The 18,621-nt window shown below is 43.9% G+C and overlaps 1 protein-coding gene across 2 annotated transcripts in view; it reads left to right on the top strand.

Annotated features, from left to right (window-relative positions):
* Positions 1-18,621, top strand: part of LOC146799577 (lysozyme g-like) — a 51,124-nt gene that overhangs the window by 21,274 nt on the left and 11,229 nt on the right. For both annotated transcript variants that reach the window (XM_085627156.1, XM_085627157.1), the window contains exons 3-4: positions 2,065-2,261; positions 8,850-8,988. In XM_085627156.1, the coding sequence (XP_085483282.1) occupies positions 2,065-2,261; positions 8,850-8,988 (336 nt within the window). The remainder of the gene's footprint in view (positions 1-2,064; positions 2,262-8,849; positions 8,989-18,621) is intronic.

The following is an 18,621-nucleotide window of genomic DNA, read 5'->3' as shown; positions in this document are numbered from 1 at the left end:
ACTCTGGGATAGATGTACTACTGTGTACGTGTGAGCGCAGAGCGTGTAAGAGTCTGAAATGGTGGTAACCCTGTGAATGATGGAAGTTGAATTCTCTCTGGAGATCTGCAAACGTGAGGGGGGAGTCCCCTTTCCATACATCCCCTAAATACTCGATTCCTATCAGTTTCCACCCCCTGAAATTCACTGAAATTATTGAGGTCTTATCCAGCTGATTTCTTAATCTACAAAAGTGAACAAAAAAGTTTCAAAACAAAGAAAATGGCAAGTGGGTCTCACACGCCCCGCTGAGTTATGTCTATGTGGGTGAAGATGTTAGCAGACATCAAACCTGTTGAATAATCTCTCATGTCAAGGTGATAGTGCCCCCAACCCGAATCAGAGCAAACACACGTATTTGCATTTTTCAATGAACTAATACTTAGTATGTGTTATTCTCCTGCAAAAAAAATCAGTAAGAATTATAATTACTAATAACGAGGGGAACTGAGGCTCACGGTCCCTTCATCGCCTCTTCGTTTAAAGACCATTCCCTGGAGAGAGCACCTTACGCTTTTATTGCCTTGTAGTTCTCAGCTCGAAGCAATTTGTAATAAACACTTTCCCGACAACAAAAAAAAAGAATTATAATTACTAATAACAGAATTAGTAAAAGGGTAATGCAAGCAATTCATAATTCATCACACATTACTTACCTATTTGTCTAAGTCCTCCTGACAGTGTTATAATTAGCTGATTTAAAATTCTTTTATAATATTTAGGGCGATTCATCTAAAGCCCTTGCATTCCTTCATGCTCTCAGGCTTTGCCCCTCCCCATCACCTCTATATTTTATACCTTTATCATGCACGGGAGTCTATGGAGTGAGCTGGGGCTCACTCGCACTGAGCTCCTGTGTCTTACACAGTACAGTGAACAATGCCTCGGGCCAGGTTTAGGAAGCGCATAGAAGCTGCAGCTGTTATCTCTCTCCAGTTCCTCTGATACAGAACCCTGCAAGGTCACTTGTGGTTGCAGAACAAGTCCTCTACTAGCATGAATTGTAAAATACTGCAGAGGGAGGGAAGATTCCTTTTCTGGCAACAGAAAAATATGTGACAATTGGGCACATATCATTTTTAAGTCGGTATGATGCTGAGAGGCCTGCGTTAGTTGTGAATAGACCCGTCTTCTAGGAGCTAACCCACATTCATGAGAGTAATGCATTCAATGCACCCAGAAATGACCATGTTGACATACAGCAAGGCCTGTGTTGTATGTTAAATTAGCTAAACACACAATAAAAGTCATGCCAGGCTGGCCACAGAATAGTTCCCTCTGTGATTCTTTAATCTAGGCAGCCCATGCGTTTCTGTTGCCAAACTTCCCGCTGCAGTGTAAGTTAAATCAGTCCATGTTTATTATAGTCCATTATAGTTCAGGAATCTGACAGTAACTTTTCTGTCCTTATATTTTATGATCCTTACAGTACCTCCTCTATGCCTTTTGCTTTAGGAATCTGCAGCACTTTTCTGTCACTTTTTGGTCACGAGCCTGAAGCTAGTTTCTTTTTCGCCTTTGGGACTTGAGTCTGAAAGTACTTTTTTGTCTCCTTTAGTTTGTAAACCAGACATCACTTTTGCTGTTGCTTTTAGTTCATGAATTTAGCACCCCTTTTTCAATCCATTTCAGTAGACGAACCTGAACGTTGATTCTTTCATGCAATGTTTCTTGTTCCACTTTCACTGCAGTTCCCAAGTTCTGTAATATTTGTATAAATTCAGGTCATATAAGGAAAGTCTTTCCCACAAGCTGGACTCAAAAGCAAGATTTAGCTTCTCATTTTTCCAGTTTCGGTTGATTTTGCCAAACATAATCATGGAGTCCTGAATTCTGCCCCCAGGTATAGTGTTTCTGTTCCAACTGGAAACAGGTTGTGTAGCACAGGGTTATGTTCAGGGTCTGTGAACCATTGTAGGAAGTGGGAGGAATAACAGGTCAGCTGGATCTAAAACTAACTTAATGAGCTTTTTTTCATGCATGATTGTGAGTGATCAAGGACAAAATGTTGATTTTTGATTCCAGGAGTTGCAGCATCTCGTAAGATGGCTCAGACGGACTCCTCCAGGATGCAAAAATACAAGAGCATTATCGAGAGCATCGCAAGGGAGAAGAACGTGCAAGCATGCATTATCGCTGGAATTATATCGCGTGAGTCCCGTGCTGGAGCCACCCTGAAGCAAGGGTGGGGTGACCATGGCAATGGCTTTGGACTCATGCAGGTCTGTATGAATAAATTCCTGTTATCTTGTTCTACTGTCTTATGTGAGATTGTGGTATTGCCTGCACTGGTTATCATCCGGGGCTCAGGGCTGGATGCACATGTTCTGTCCTAACTCAAATCCTTCCGATCAAGATGCACAGATCTAGAATATCACTGAAAATGTTGTTGACAAAATGCTGGAAGGCTGCAGTGGAATTGCGGAAGCTGAAAGGCAGTACGAGTTATTCAAAAGGCCCATACTGGGTTTTGAATTCCATTCATTCTTTTCGCGTATCCCTACTAAGTTGTATGTACCTCCAAGTTCCAACTTATACAATACTTTGACAGATTTGACTTGATCCAGAAATACGGATGTGAGGGATGGCTGATATCGATTTCTTCTGATAATCACATTCATTCTCGACAGTTTATGCATGGCTGGTATTCTCCATTCGACTTTGACACAAAAAGGATTGGGGCCCCAGCTGAAAAGGTGGTCTGTCGAATGGAGCTTTTAGCAAAGTTTTACTGGTTATTGTTGTACAATTTCGGACTCTTTCACCTTACAGTTGATAGATCTTCCCATGTGGAATAGGTTCTCCAGGTAATAGATCAATGTGTCTGTTGTACTCTCAATGAGGTGTAAGAGTGTTGGCTCCTTTCTTGATAAACACATCTATAACTTCATGATACTTTGAAGGAACAACCTGCACATCCTTCTGCACTTTTGGGGTGGCTTCAGAAGAATTTGGCTGTACCTCAAAGCATGGAAAGGCAGAGATTTATGTGGGAATTTTCATAAGGCAGAAACTGGGATTGGTGCCATTTCTTACATGTCATATCCTATTTCTGTGCAGGGCTTTGATTTCTTTTCAGTTTTTCAGGCTGATGGCCTGACTTAGAGCTTAGCGGACGAGTTAATCCACCACAACGTGGTGGATATCCCATCTGCCTTATTACAAGGGCCATAGGATATACTGCACATGTATTAAGGCACATGTTTGTGACGGAGTAACCCTTACTCCAAACTCTAAATTAGGCCCGAGTCTTGTCAGTGACTGTATTTGAAAGCACTGTGTATCGCAGTAAGATGAGTTAAAGGTTGCGTATTCCGGTCTATATGGGAGTGATGTTTCCTAAGATATGTAGTGCCGAGAACAATACAAAGGGATAGGATCGAGCATTGATTAAATTGAAGGGAATCAGTTATGGAAGGATTTCAAAACTTACAGCTTCGGAAGTGAGAGCAGTCGCATCATTTCCTTGTCTCGCTTCCTTCACGTTTTTCACCTTGATAGGAATCTAGCATCCAGTTTGAAATTGATTACCCATAAAGCAATCAGATGCTCCAGAATCTACTACGGCAAGAAGTATCACAAGTCCTCAAGAATTAACTTGCATGAAATCTATGTGATTAATCAGTAAAGCACACTTCAGTAATTGTGAGCCCTTCACATGCCAGCTGAGTTGTTTGCCTGTAACTGAGGATAGCCTCTCACCAAATGTCCGGTCTTTCTATAGTAGAAACACAATCATGTCACCCTTCTGTTTTTCCTTTCTTTGGTTGACAGGGTCATTCACGATTCCCCAATCTGCATGGGTTCTGCTGCCTGAAGGGTAACATCAGTGCCATCTGGGACTTTATTAAGTCAGGATCTTCAATTTTAAGTACATCCCTTGGTTCTCCGAATTTGTTTCTGGGCATCCATTTGCAGCTTTAGGTTGATTAAAGCCACCAATGTGGTTGGTTGATTTAACAGTAACCACAAGGAATCTTTGAGATCCTTCCTGAGACCATGATGAAAGGCTGCAGCAGTGGACTCACCTGTCCAACTCACCTCAGACGCCAGGTGTTGGAAATGAGTGGCATAATTCAGAAAATCCTGATTTCACAGTTTGAGCATTAATAGGCCAGCTTGAGCTGATTGTGTAATACATGTTTGATATTAATATAGCAGAGAATTGAGCCATCCAGTGGGTCCAGCTGGACAACAGCGGGCTTTGATTTAAGATAAATGACGTAGCCCACATCAAGGTGTCTTTCATAAGATAAGAGAGTACATAACTTTGGAAGTGACATTATTGAAAATTTGGGTTTTCGCTAAGAAGTGCAACTGACCCTGGGCTATAAAGTTTTTTAAATTCTGCCAATCCCCTCTGAATGTCTATGGTGGGGATGAACCCATAGTGGGGCAATGATCACAATTCGGTCAATTCCTGGACTGCTAACCACATTATCAGCACTGTTTGTAACACTCGTCATGTGTTTATCATCACGTAATTCCCGGAAGTACATGTTAATTGGTTCAAACGGCTCGTGAGAAGAGCTTACTCTTGCCAGAAGTACTCCACTACCCCACTCTACACCACTCCACTCTATGCCACCACAGTCTACTCCACTCTATGCCCTTCTACTCTATGCACTTCCACTGTACATCATTCTACACCTCTGTATGACACTTAACGCTAGGCCACTCTACTCCAAAGTACACTACTTCACTATACAACTCTAGTCCACTCAGCGGCACTCCACTCTATGACACTGCACTCTACGCCCCACAACTTTACACCTCTCCGCTCTACAACACTACTCAACAACTCTCTGCTGTACAACACACCACAACTATTCACTGCACTCTACACCACTCCACTCTGACACTCCACAACACACTCCTATATTGCAGCAACTTTTATATATGCTGAACAGTAGCCATGCTGGTGTACAACATGGCTAAGACACATTAGCACAGCCAATAGCTCTTGCATAGGTGAGACCTATTATCTTTGTCAGTGCTTATTCTCTGTGGCTCTTGTAACAGTTCAGTGATCAAAAGCAAAATAACAATATGGATTAAGCAGCTTGAACTGATTGATTCATTTAAATTTATTTTAGCCCACATTTACGAGGAAGGGTGTCGTGATAAATTCTGTCTCCTTCTATTTGGTGATAAAAAAGATTTTTTGATGAAGATCACCCTGTTCACATCAGTGCCTGAAATGAAGTGCCAGAGATGCAGGTACTCACCACCCCGGCGTACCTGTTTATTATTTAGAAGTGCCGGTACCCTCCCAATAGAAGTATTGCACTTCTGCCGAAAAGTGGATTGGCTTTCGTTATCTTAATAGTCCAGAAGGTCCCTTAATATCCGACTACTTCATGGTCATGAGGTTGGACTCAGACAAGCTAAAATGAAGATGAGGCTTAACAACAAAACTGAAAGAGAAATCAAAGCCCTGCACAGAAATAGGATATGACATGTAAGAAATGGCACCAATCCCAGTTTCTGACTTATGGAAATTCCCACAGAAATCTTGGCAACATCTGCCTTTCCATGCAAAATACGTGCTGTATGAATAGCTTCCAAATGCTTGACACTGAACCAAACTATACATTGAGCTGTTATCCTCGAAGCTGAAAATAGAACCACACAAACAGAACAGAGAGAGTGCCTTGTGCTTGGAAGGAGAACAGGAAAATGTGGAAATATAGAAAAAAAGAGAAAAGTTCAAAAGGGTGAGCAAATACATCAATTGAGAGAGGCGAAGGCAAAGAAATGGAAGACTAGATCTGTGATATAGTGACATCAAGGGAGGAAATAGCTACCCTGTCTGTTGCTGCTTGCACCCCTCTGGGCTTGTTTGTACACATGGAATATAACCAGTATGACAATAGCAGATAGATTACATAACCATGATATATTGCTAAATGTATGTCGCTTGCCGCATACTTTTAGCAACATGTCCTTTCTTTTTCTACTTATTTAACAATTTTCCGTAGGGTTGCTAATTAGCACAGATATCTCCAGATCCATCTCTAAGCTGTAGAGAGAGTTTTTTTATTGGTTATTGGGAATGTGGATATTGTGAATATCCTCTGAGCAATATTTTGTAAATATAGCTGGCTATATTATTTTTGCTGGAGGCAATTTTTTTAATGAATTGACTGAGTGATGGAAGTCTCTAGAAAGGGCTTCCGATGTACGCATGTGATAGTATTTAAAGAGCATATGAACCGAGGTAGGCTTGACTTGCTGCAAGATATTAAAACTCTCTACAACCACCACCCCTTTATGGTTGACAAACTCACCACCTCAGATAGCTCTCTTCATCCCCACACCCAGGACACTATCAGACTGGGGACAACGAGGTGGAAAAATGAAAAAAACAAGACACAGATCTTGTCTATAAATGCATTCTGGATGTGGAACTCCTTCCCCAGATCTATCAAGGTCACCCAATTCTTCTTTAAATTATGAAAGAGCTAATCAGACTTCTCTTTGATGACCACTACATTTTAACACAGTGAGTAGTCCACCTGTGCTCTCAGAACCCTGCACTTTCTGATTGCATCTCTGCTTAGATAGCTCATCTGCCTTTTACCTAGGTTTGTCCTGTACAAATACATACATACATACATGCATGCATGCATAGATGGGGAGCAACTAGTACTGAACACGGGTGGTAGAACTCGGAACTGTTTCAGGTTGGTTTAGTGGCATAGAGTTGAGAGGTGTTGTTTAGTGTGGTGCAAAAAAGAAGTGTTTTCTCAAGTGTTCGATCCATTTCTGGATTGCATGAGGATGTAGCATTTTTGACGTTGTCAGGTGTGTTGTTCCAGGACCTGGGTGGGTGGATGGAAGCGGCCTTTCTTCTGAATTTCTCTCTTTCGCTGATTGATATGTTTTGCTTCCTGTCTTATCAATTTCATGAGACAAGAGATCTTGTTCACGTTTTTTATAAATGTGATTAGTCATCTGGCAGATATTGATAGTCGCTATGAAACGATGAGACCAGTTCTAAGCCTAGTGTGGAGAAGTGGTTGGCAGACAGACATGGTTATTCTCTGTAGATGTAGTAGATCACAGATCTGAACCTTAAGAATGGTATTTTGATCTGTTTCTGTACTTTGCAGCCGACAGAGCATTTTGTGAGACTGTAAACGTTGTAGTTTATTGGCAACCGTCTTGATACGAACACTGATGTTTGTTGCCACAACCCAACATTGACGACTGCTAGTTTCTGAACTTCAGCCCATGACTGCTGAATCCCCTCCTACAGAGTTCCACTGAAGCCTTCTCAGCATGCTTGCTGCAGTAAAGGTGAGCATTAGTGCAAATCCTGACCCAGAGAGATTTTGAGGCCCTTCCTTTCCGTGCATATAGGGGCTAGTGAGTTTTAGGCAGAGAGCAGCAGGTACCCAGCAAGACCACTTTGCTCTAACAAAGGTGGTTGACAAAGAATTTTAAAAGAAGGAAAACGTAAGCTGGGAAGAGCTTAAACATGAAAAAGTTGAGATTCTTCGAAGTTTACGGACGTTCGGGGAGGTCAACAGTGCATGGATGCAAAAAGGAAAGTACAGCCACTTAAGATTGGTTTTACAGATGATTAGATTTCTGTCCTTTATTTAGTTCTCACCAAATCCTAGAAGCAGATAAAGCTAACCTCATCTGACAAAGTGCACACTGAATTCAACGTGGTCCTCATTTACCAAAGAAACATCAGGATCATAGCTGCAGTGTAGTGTAGCAGAGGATATACCATGTGAAATAGATGAGCCAAAAGTTGGCAGCCATAGCCAGTGCAGCTTCCAGGATGTGTCTGTAGGCCTCAAGCTGTTTACCGCTCACTATCACTAGTAGCAAAATTGGCCTTTTGAATACGGTTAGTCTCGATCTCAGTATCACCGACACCTCATGTGCGCAGCCTCGGTCCAGGAGAGCCAAAGCCATGCCTGGTTTCAAAGATTGCCATATGTTATACATTGCAAAAGGATCATTCTAAATGAGAATCATGTACACAGTCAGTCAGTGTTTATCCTACACATCCAACATGAATATCAACTCCTGGAGCTGGACTAGCTATTGGGCACAATGCCCCAGCCTGTGCCTCAGCTCATACTTAAGTCGGTGTGCCAGGCTGAGTTGCTGCAGCTTATCATGAAAATGTGCACTCTCACCAGTGCAAGCGTCAACTCTGACAGTATGCACCTCTACTAGGGACAGTGAATGCGTGGCTTTAAACTGGGTTCCATGTTCCACCACAAGATGAGTCTGCCTCATTTTCGAAAGGGGACGGGTATACCCTTGGAAGTGGATGGAGCGTTTGACTGCATCTGCCTGCACTGGGAAGCTTGAGGGATCCCTGGTACCTCGCTTTCAAGGGGTACCCCATTACATAAGTGGTGCACAATCAGTGTGCATGCAATTACTTGTTTGCAGATGCACCTGCACCTGTAATATGACATGGATGTGAGACAAAGGCTTTCCACCATTGCAAACAGCAGGCACAAATGTATCTTGTGCTCTGGGTACCCCATTGACTATACCCCAAGCCCTACATTAGACACCTCCTGTCTAAGTCAATGTTCATCAAGGCTCCCTCAGCAAGTTCTTTTCTCCATAAGGGTTGTGTGCAAAAACAAGTAGAGATAAAAGAGACATCAGTCACACAAGCTAACTAACTTAGTTGGCCACACTACACTGAGAGTCATCACCACTTGATAATTCTGTGGGTTATCGGAACGACCCGAGTACGCTCAAAAGCAATCTTTAAAGAGTAAATACGATGAATGCTCTCACTTTAATCTGGTTGTCTTTCTTTGCATTAGGTAGATAAGCGATACCACATCCCCAGAGGGAGTTGGGACAGCAAAGAACATATTTCACAAGCAACTGAAATCCTTGTTGATATGATTACCACCATGAAGAAGAAGTTCGAAAAGTGGACAAGTGACCAACAATTAAAAGGTGTGTTCTTAAATACTTGTATTTTACATATATCACATGGAACTGTTTTGCAGCTGACAAAAATTGCCTTTTCTGTGCTACAGAAGGTAATTGTGTTCTAACGCCATTCTTTACTCTATCACAGGAACAGCTATCGATTGTATTTAGAACATTGGAGTGTAGGGAGCCCCACTGAAGAGAATAGGCAGATTGCCAATAATGGCTCTTGTAGATCTCCAGATCCAACATTTCAAAGTTTGTTTTCCTGTAGCTCGCTGTTTAATTTAGAATATTCTTTCATCCGTGGGTGCAGTGTTCTAAAAGCATTTTTGTGGTCCTGGCTATATAGGTCGGTAAATGTCCTATTCCATGTTTTAGTCCCTCTCCTGCAGCTCAGACCTTTAATTCTGGTAAAAGGTCTTTAGTGACTGGTGTAGACCAGGGCAGCCGGCTATAGTCAAGTGTCCTTCAAAAGTAATTGCCCTGTGAAGGGAGAAATACCCAGGCACACGTGCTTAATGCAAAATCTTTATTTGGGGGTTAGTTCTCTGGTTAGTGATTTGCAGCCTATAAAAACTGACAAGAGTGAGTGACTGCATCTTCCAGTAACTCCCTGAGTTAGCTGCCCTCCCTGGCTTATACTTTCTTTCATGTCAACAGCAATCTGATCTACATAAGTTGATAAGGCAGCTCAGCGAGTTGAGCATTTGATTTTCTTTTTTGTTTATGAAAGACAATGTAGTACAACATCATCATACAAAATAGATCCAGCAAATCTGTATAAAGTGTTACAAAAATATTTGACTCAATTCATCAGAAACATATCTTAATCAAGAATATAAAATCGAAAAACAATTGACTGATTTGTCTCCGAATCTGGTTTGCAGCTCACTTAGACCATTGTGAGCTAGTAGACTCGTCGGATGTGGCCTCTCGGGGCCTTGAGATAGCAGGAACATCTCCAAGCCACATAAATATGCAGACATAAACTACCAAGTCCTCACACTAGGAGGAGCAGCATCAAGCCAGCATCTAACGGTATAGAGCCAGGCAGTGATCAAAGCGAAAAACACCACCCCTGCGTAATCTGGTTGAACATCCTATTGATGCAACGTTTTTGGAATGTAATATAAATCCTGTAATAATTTTAATTGGCGAGTTTTCAAACTAGAAGAAGAAACATTGGAGTGCCCCTGCACAATACAAAACACTACTCTGCCATCTCCTCTATCATCCGCCAGGCAACACCGCCGCATTCGGTGAACACTTGTCCGACCTGACAAGCTAATTCTAGGCGACCTCAACCTACACTGGAATGAAGAAAACAACCGGCTAATCCAAACCCTGAATAATCTTCTTCACAACAACAACCTTACCCAACACTGCTCTGAGGAAACCCACAACAGAGGGGCTATCCTAGATGCCAGCATTGCCCAACGCGACACACTCACGACCGATCACATCCTGCCCGTGAACTGGTCCGACCACCACACCATAATATTCCACAGCAATCTACCGATCCTTCACCAACCCCCCACTCAAGACCCCCCTAACTGGAAGAGAAATCTAAATTAGATGCCCCTATCTGACCTGTGGGAAAGGTTAAGCCCCCTCCTCCCCACCTCCACAGACGATCTCTCCACAACAGAGCTCACCTCTCACTACAACACAGCTATGACTTTCATCCTGAACCAACATGCCCCCTTGAAACTAAAAAGAGTCAGAAACACTCCATCCATATCCTGGTTCAACACAGACATAACATCCGAAAGAAGACTTCTAAGAGCCACGGAAAGACGCTGGTGGAACAACCCCTGCACAAACCTCTGCGATCAACTCAAATCAGTACGCCTGAACTACAACAATCACATCAAAAAAGAAAAGAAAAAAAAATTCTGCAACGCAAAAAACAGGCCCAGAGAGCTCTTCAAACTCATCGGAAAACAAACTTCCAAGCCCACGGCATCCTCAGTTCAGGCTTCTAAGGAATTATGCGATCAATTCGCCATCTTCTTCAATGACAAAATCACCAAGATCAAGCTTTCACTGGATGACTACCGCAGCACCCTCTACAAGAGCCTGGCACCAGGAACAGAAGACACGACCCCCAAACTCCCCCCGAAACCCTGGAAATCCTTCAACCCCATCTCAGAAGCGGAGATAGTCAATCTATTCTCCACATCCAAGCCCTCATCCCATGTCCTGGATCCCATTCCTGCCCAACTGGCCAAAAAGCTTAAACTCTCCCTTGCCCCACTCTGGAGCAAGATCATAAACAGCTCCCTGAGAACCAGAGTCATTCCTGACTGCCTCAAAGTCGGACAAGTCTCGCCACTTCTGAAAAAGCCAGATTTGGACACCAACGATCTGAACAACTTCAGACCCATCTCAAATCTCCCTCTCCTTTCCAAAATCCTGGAAAGATGCATCTCCGACAACTGACTCAACATATGGACACCGAAAACCTTGTAGACCCCCACCAATCAGGTTTCAGAAAAGGATGCAGCCCAGAGACAGCGGTACTAAACGTCATAGACGATATCCTCAAGTCACTCGACACAGATCAATGCTGCCTACTCATTCTCCTGGACTTATCGGCAGCCTTCGACACGGTTGACCTTAACCGACTCATTAAGGTTCTACAAGAAAGGGTAGGTGTTGATGAGGTGGTCTTACAGTGGTTCTCCTCCTTCCTCCAAAACCGCTCCCGAAGAATCAAAATCAAAAACATCTCGTCCGACCATCACCCCATCAGCAGGGGTGTCCCCCAAGGATCAGTGCTGTCCCCGCAACTTTTCAACATCTACATGGAACCCCTCATCTCCATAATCAAAAAAGCCAACATCCCCTTCCACCTATATGCAGACAACACCAAGATGTATCTTGAAACCTCCTCCATCAATGACATTAAAAAACTTAATGACACTCTACTAGAAGTCCAACACTGGCTATCAATAAACCATCTTAAACTCAACCAAGACAAAACAGAAATCCTCCTCATTTCTAACAAAGAAGAGAACCCCCAAATCGCAGAATGGCTCAAAGCATTGGAGGTTCTCAACGGAAGTCCCACACTGGCGGACTCTGTAAAATCGCTGGAAATCACCCTAGACCCTAAACTGGACTTGGCCAAACACATCAAGAAGACCGCAAAGAGCGCCTTCCTCAACCTGAAGCTACTCAACAAAATAAAACCCGTCATCCTCCCAAAGACCTCAACCAAGCTACCCAATCACTAGTGTTATCTAGACGACTACAGGAATGCAATCCTCACAGGTACAGCAAAATCCCACTTAGCCCCCCCCTTAAAACAACTCTCAACGCAGCAGCCAGAATGGTCACCGGAGTTAAGTGATACGAACACATCTTGCTGCACTCAGAGAACTCCAATGGATCCCAGCCGAAATGCGTGCCAGCTTCAGAACTGCCTGCCTCACTCACAAAGCCCTGCACACAGGGATACCCGAATACCTGGCCTCTAAACTCAAGAAGGCCGTTCAGACAAGGAACCTCAGGAGCTCCAACATGTTACTCCTCATCCCTCTGAAAACTCGCAAGCAATAAACCGCAGCCCGATCCTTTGACGGCAATGTGCCCAAAATCTGAAACTCCATTCCAGTCCACATCAAGACCATGTCCTCCTTCTTAAAATTCAAAAGACAGCTCAAACACCTCTACCTAAATCGCTCTCCCTCGAACAGATAGCGTGTCGCCAATTCACACAAACCTGCACATTGCAACACAATCGTCTTTTAATCACCTCCCCTGGAACTGACAGCTGCCACCAAAGCCCATAAAGCCTGTACACTGCAACACACCGAAACTGTGACATTAAGACTTCCACCTCCTCCTCCTCCCCCTCCTTCCCTGCCCATACCCCCCCTCCCTGATGGAGGAGCAACCCTAGTCAACGTTCTCTCAACCAGGACATTAGAAGACTTCCTTGCGGCAATTGATGTTCTTCTCGCGGATTCCTCAGATGCGACTTGAAGCATCTCTGAGCCAACCTGCATACTGCTGCTATATTATGTGTACGATTGGTGGCGTCTCTGAGCCAACCTGTATTGCTGCTATACTGTGTGCCTGTCTCACTTCGTTTGCTGTAAAGCGCTCCAATACCTTTGGGTGGGGCAAGCGCTATATAAAACTCTTCAATAAATAAATAAATATATCATATCTACTGTCACAACCTTCTTTAGATTGGCCAACAATCCATCTGCTAAGCGTTACAAGTTATCTGTATGTCCTAATATAGGGTTGATAGAGTCGCCTGATCATATCCCTCCTTGATGGGGCTCCTAATACTACAGTAGGAGGAAATGTGGCAAAGCTGATATCATTTGATGACTCACAAACACTCTTTGCAGTTGTAAGTAATTAAAAAAGCCCATGTGTGGAATGGTATACTCGGAAACACATCTATCAAAAGACAAAACACTCCATCTTCCAAAAGTTGACCAGCCTTAGCAAGAGCAGAATTTTGCCATTGACAAACAAAAGCATGATGAAATTAATCGGGGAAAGATAGGTTGCACCACATTGAGGAATACTTAGCAATTCATGGACTAGTACATCTTTGCGACTATGTTTACAAATGCAGTGGCGCCTGGCACTGATCGGGGTGGCGGGCCTGGGGAGGTGGAGAGAAAAATAAAAACTACACTCACCTTTTCTCTGCGTCGCTCCTCCGTCGTCTTTATGCATCTCTTCCAGCTGGAACTAAGCAGGAAGCACACAGGCTCCACTAAGCCAGTCACAGCACTGCAGTGCAGCGTTGTGATTGGTCTGAGCGCTGTGGTTCGGCACTCAGACAGGCAGTGGGAGCCTAGGAATGTTCTCCACCCAGGCTGTCATACAGTCTGGGTGGAGAACATGCAAAGTGTGCAGGAATGTTTGACCGGCCGATGACGGGCGGACAAAAGTCATGCGCATTTGCAAAGTGCTCACCACTCATCCCCCTGAACTGTGAGAAGAGCATCCCCACCCAGCAAAGCTGCAGCTGCAGGAAAGAAAAAAATAATCATACCATTGAGTTATTATCATTTTATTTTTCCTTTTTTTGCACTGCTGAAAAGCAGTGGGGCAACGCTCCTCCACCTTAGTGGATGAGCCGCCACTGTACAAACCTCTCCATAGACCACAAGGATGTTAAGCTTTACGTTCGAAGAATGCTAGACGATCTGAGCGGTTCTTATAGAGATCAGGCATCGGCCAAGGCTTGCTGGATAAACGTAGTACTTGAGAAACCCTAAAGCCAAATGCTTCAAAATAATTCTATGTCAGGCTTGGAAATGCCCAGCCTCCTTAATGCAGAGGAGTCTGTAAGTACGTTGAGGTCAAATAAGGCTTCTTATAACGTTTTTAAATTACTCCTTGATAAGTCAACTCGATGGAAATTAGCTGCGGTGACCAGCAAGGGAAGTGGGATAAAAAGTTGTAGAAATCTGGGCAATAGAACCATGTGGGAAGCCAATCCCACTTATGAAGAAGTGCAGTGGAGGTTACAAGAAGAGGCTTAATAGTCAGTCTCTCCATCCCTTCTGTTTTCACTGAAGTATTGATGCCAAGATAAAACACAGATGATACAAAGTGGACATCTTTTCCTGGCATGGAAGAATTTGATCAAATTTCGGGATTTCCTTAATTAAATAGGAACCCCGAAACGCTATCAAAACTTCTGAGACTCTGCTTCAGTAGGGCCAACAGCCGTATGAGTATCTGACGTAGAAAAAAACAATGTCATATGTATTGGCGGCTAGTATACAGACTGCCCCATTCAAAATCACAGATGGAATATAAACAACGCCATTCAGATGGTACAAGGATGGTTCAAGACGTAATGTAAATAGTTCGGGAGAAAGTGGGCATCCCTGCCTCGGTCCCCAGGCTATGACTGATCCCATATATCAGAAAGTGATCCCATGTAGACATCTCTGCAGATAATGTCTCATAAAGGGTGTGCACCCTATGGAGAAATGTGGGTCCAAATCTCATCTTTTGAAGTGTTAACTTATAGTATCTTCCTCTCCATCCATTCCCCTCCCAAATCTCAACCCAGTTCCCAGTCTTTAGTGATTTCTGGATCCTGTGAAATCTCCATTTCCAAGAAAAATGTTCCTGTTCCGAAAAGGACTGAGATAATTGCAATACGCATGGGTTGTGATCGGAAACATTGATTGGGTGCAGTGTTCTAAAACATTTTTGTGGTCCTGCCCCAGGCTGTATAGGTTGTTAAATGCCCTATTCCTGGTTATAGTCCCTCTCCTGCAGCTCAGATCTGTAGTACTGGTAAAAGGTCTTACATGACTGCAGCAGGCCATACTCATGTGTCCTTGGTGGGAGAAAGATCCAGACACGCGTGTGGATTCTGAATCTTTGTTTGGAGCTGAGTTGAGTTCATACTCAAGGAAGGATTCCTCGAGTATAAATGGACTGTGGAGAATGGTATTCGATCTTGATCTACTAAAACCATGTCGATCCTAGAATACTGTTTGCGGGATGCTGAGTATTGCGTGAATCTAGCTGCTGCAGTCCTGCCAAGTATCACGCATCGGGCGTTAGACTAACGCATTTCAGTGTGGTGCGCCGCATCACCGCACTGAAATGCATTGTTCGCATTTGATGCTACTCTCTCTGCCGTCACACAAAGTGATAAACTAGTACATGTCCAGCACGCGTGCCAGGTACCCACTAGTCCATAAAATTCATCATATTTAAGATCACAGCCTCTGACCGACGCATTCCGATTACCATTACCTTTATTCGATGCAGCAAAAGCTGGAGCTAAAGGTGCGTTAATAACCTGGCAACCGATGATTGCCTTAAAGGCAGCAGTTTGTGGGACTTCCATAAACGACTCAATTTTGGAGTAGGGCTGTTCAAGCCAGGAAGGAGAAAGACCAACTCTGGTACCTACCTCTTCTAAAATGTTGGCATGTTTGCCTGTGGCCGGGCCGCTGTCCCCAGAGTGGATACCGCTCCTATCGTCCTTAGCTTCCTGCTATCTAAAGGCCCTTAATTGTCGAGTCCGGAAACTCCTGACACAATAATCCCAAATTTTAGAGCTGTGCTACAGTGGCAGCTGTTGTGCCAGGTCCCTGCCCTCATTTAAGGGCAGTATGAGGTGGCAGCAGGTGCTCTTCCCTCACCTGCTCTTCCCTCGCCCCCTGCCCCATGGCACCCATAGGACTGCAGTGCAACCAGCCCTCAGCACATTTCCTGCCACAAGCAGTTCACAGAAAGTGGGGAAAGCACGCAGTATCGAACGCGTTATTCCCGGGTCTGCATGTTAGTCCCCATTCTGGGATAAATAACTTGTGACCCCTGGATTTGGGGATAACGGGAATGGGAGATCCTGGCCTTCTGTTAGTTCCGCAGCTAAGTCTGTGGAACTCGTAATGGGGGCTTAAGACGTAAAAGTGGGGTTTGGTTGAGTTTAATTGAAAATGCCAAAATCTGTAGGACATAAGCCATAAAGTGGCATGACATTCCTGGTGGTCGCAATTAGTTAATACAATAATTGGGCGACCATTTATTTTTTATTGCACGTGCCCCATAAGTTCCATTGCGTTGGAAAGGAAGCCAAGGCCGCCTGGCTTAACTCTCCTGGGACTCGGCCTTGAAATCTTCTAGCCTGCTTGATTCTAAAAATAGAGCTTAACTCAAAACACACGACGGGCTCGCGCGCTGCAGTCCTCACGATTTCTGGATGTCTTTAATCCCGCCAGGAGATCTGTGCTTGTGTGTTTGGACAGAAACCAAGACAAGCAGTCCAGACCCCTCCAGGTGCCGAGCAGACACAGGCGGGCCAGTCAGCTGCAGCCTTCCAGCCGCTACACGACTGCTGCAGAGCTGGGCTGCCCAGAATCGACAGCAGTCCACAACCGCCTCGACTGCTTGCCTCCTGCTTAATACTTTCTAATATATACATTGGTAATGGATGTGAAGGTTTACAGAGCCTTCCAAAAAGGACCTATTTTAGTTTTATAGGAAGGTATCCACTAGCGAGAGTCACATTTGTGTTAGAACATGCAGTTAAATCTTCGAGTTGTGCTGGCCAATCAGAATGTTTAGCACTCGGGCACTATTTGCCAATAAAGGCCTTCCTTCAGCAAAAATTCTGATGCAATAGAGCTTCACTAGCCAACCAGAATGTGACTCACCATTTTCTGTGCAACGTAGCTTTTTTTCTTCAAAGGTTACTTTATTTTGATATAGATAGTTTGCAGTTCGTTTCGGTAAACCTTGTAATAAACAGTACCAATATAATTTGGTACACAATTCTCAGCTCAATATATAAAATGCAAAGGTCACATCCAAAGCAAATTACCATTGATTAAAATGAATATGTATGAGACATCATCACCCTCTTCGCGTAATTGCTGGATTGTAATCAAATAATTACCCATTGTATGTATTTTTTTTGTCAGTGTGTAGATTAATTACAAATTTAAATAAGACCTTCTAACATTTATGAACTGTCTGACACTGGCTGGGCATCTGGGCTGAAATAGTGGGATGGGGAACCCAAGAGAAGAGGGGACACCCCGTTAGAACATGCTGCACAGCCTCTTACCTCTACAGAGTTGGTAGAGCCGTATGTCACTAGGTGTGCCGTGCCATGTACTGGTGGGATCTGTGCCTACAGCACCCTCATTCTCGACAGCATGCATGGTCTCCTTATGTGCAGTGACAACCTTTGTTTGAAGAAGGAATGTATGTGCAGAACCTACAGCACACCTGAAGAAGGTCTGTTAAGCCAGAAGGATAGGGAGATCCTTCCACAGACCGGGAACATTTGCCGGTGCATGCACCTACCACTGCCGTAAAGAGGCTTTTATGACAGTCTGACCATTAAATAAGGCCCTTATGCCCATAAACTCCAAGATTCATTGAGGGGATAAGGTCTATTGATATTTTTCTTGATGTCATTTTCTTATCTCTTATGTGCTTCAGTTGCAGAATTTTATATTCTAGCTTTTCTGTAGTGCTTTTCCCCCCTGGACAAAACCCAATAACCCATTCTGGTGGTTCGAGTAAGTAGATACTTCACAGCCTTGCATGGCTGTAGAGGGTGTTGGTTGAAGTGGCACCGATGACTGGTGTGTTTTGCTGGTGTGCGGGAGTTCCTGAGGATGTGCTCCAGACCTGGTGCAGTGGCATGAAGCAGCAAGTTACACCTGCAGCAGAAGACTAAGGGAGTGTGAGGGATACGTTTGCAGTCTGCATTTGCAGACCTGTAAGACTCATTGTCTGCGAGTCAATTGACAACTTTTTGGGAAGCCCAACCACTCGAATAACTATTAAGCAACTATTAAATACTAGATGAAGTCTACCCAGGTGCAACAGAAGCCCAACCCATGGAAATCCTGTAAAGCCACTAAGAAATACTACATGTTATTCACACAGGAGTGACAGAAGTCCAGTCCATTGCAGCATGGTTAAGCAACCTTAGCATGCTATCTGGGGTTTTCAGTGGATTGAAAGGGGAGCAACCATTGTATAACCAGCGGTAGTATAAGTGCGGAACTGTTCAGTTAGGCCTGGTAGGGAACAATTGTGAAAGAAAAGTGTGCCATGAGGTCCACCCAGTAGAGGTGCTCATTCGACCCTCTGAGGTGGGTGGAGATAAGGTAACCAAAGAGAAAGAGCGCG

Source organism: Triturus cristatus, chromosome 9 (genome assembly GCF_964204655.1).
Source record: "Triturus cristatus chromosome 9, aTriCri1.1, whole genome shotgun sequence".
Lineage (NCBI taxonomy): Eukaryota > Metazoa > Chordata > Amphibia > Caudata > Salamandridae > Triturus > Triturus cristatus.
The sequence above is the reverse complement of the archived record's forward strand: the minus strand, read 5'-3'. Positions and strand labels throughout refer to the sequence as shown.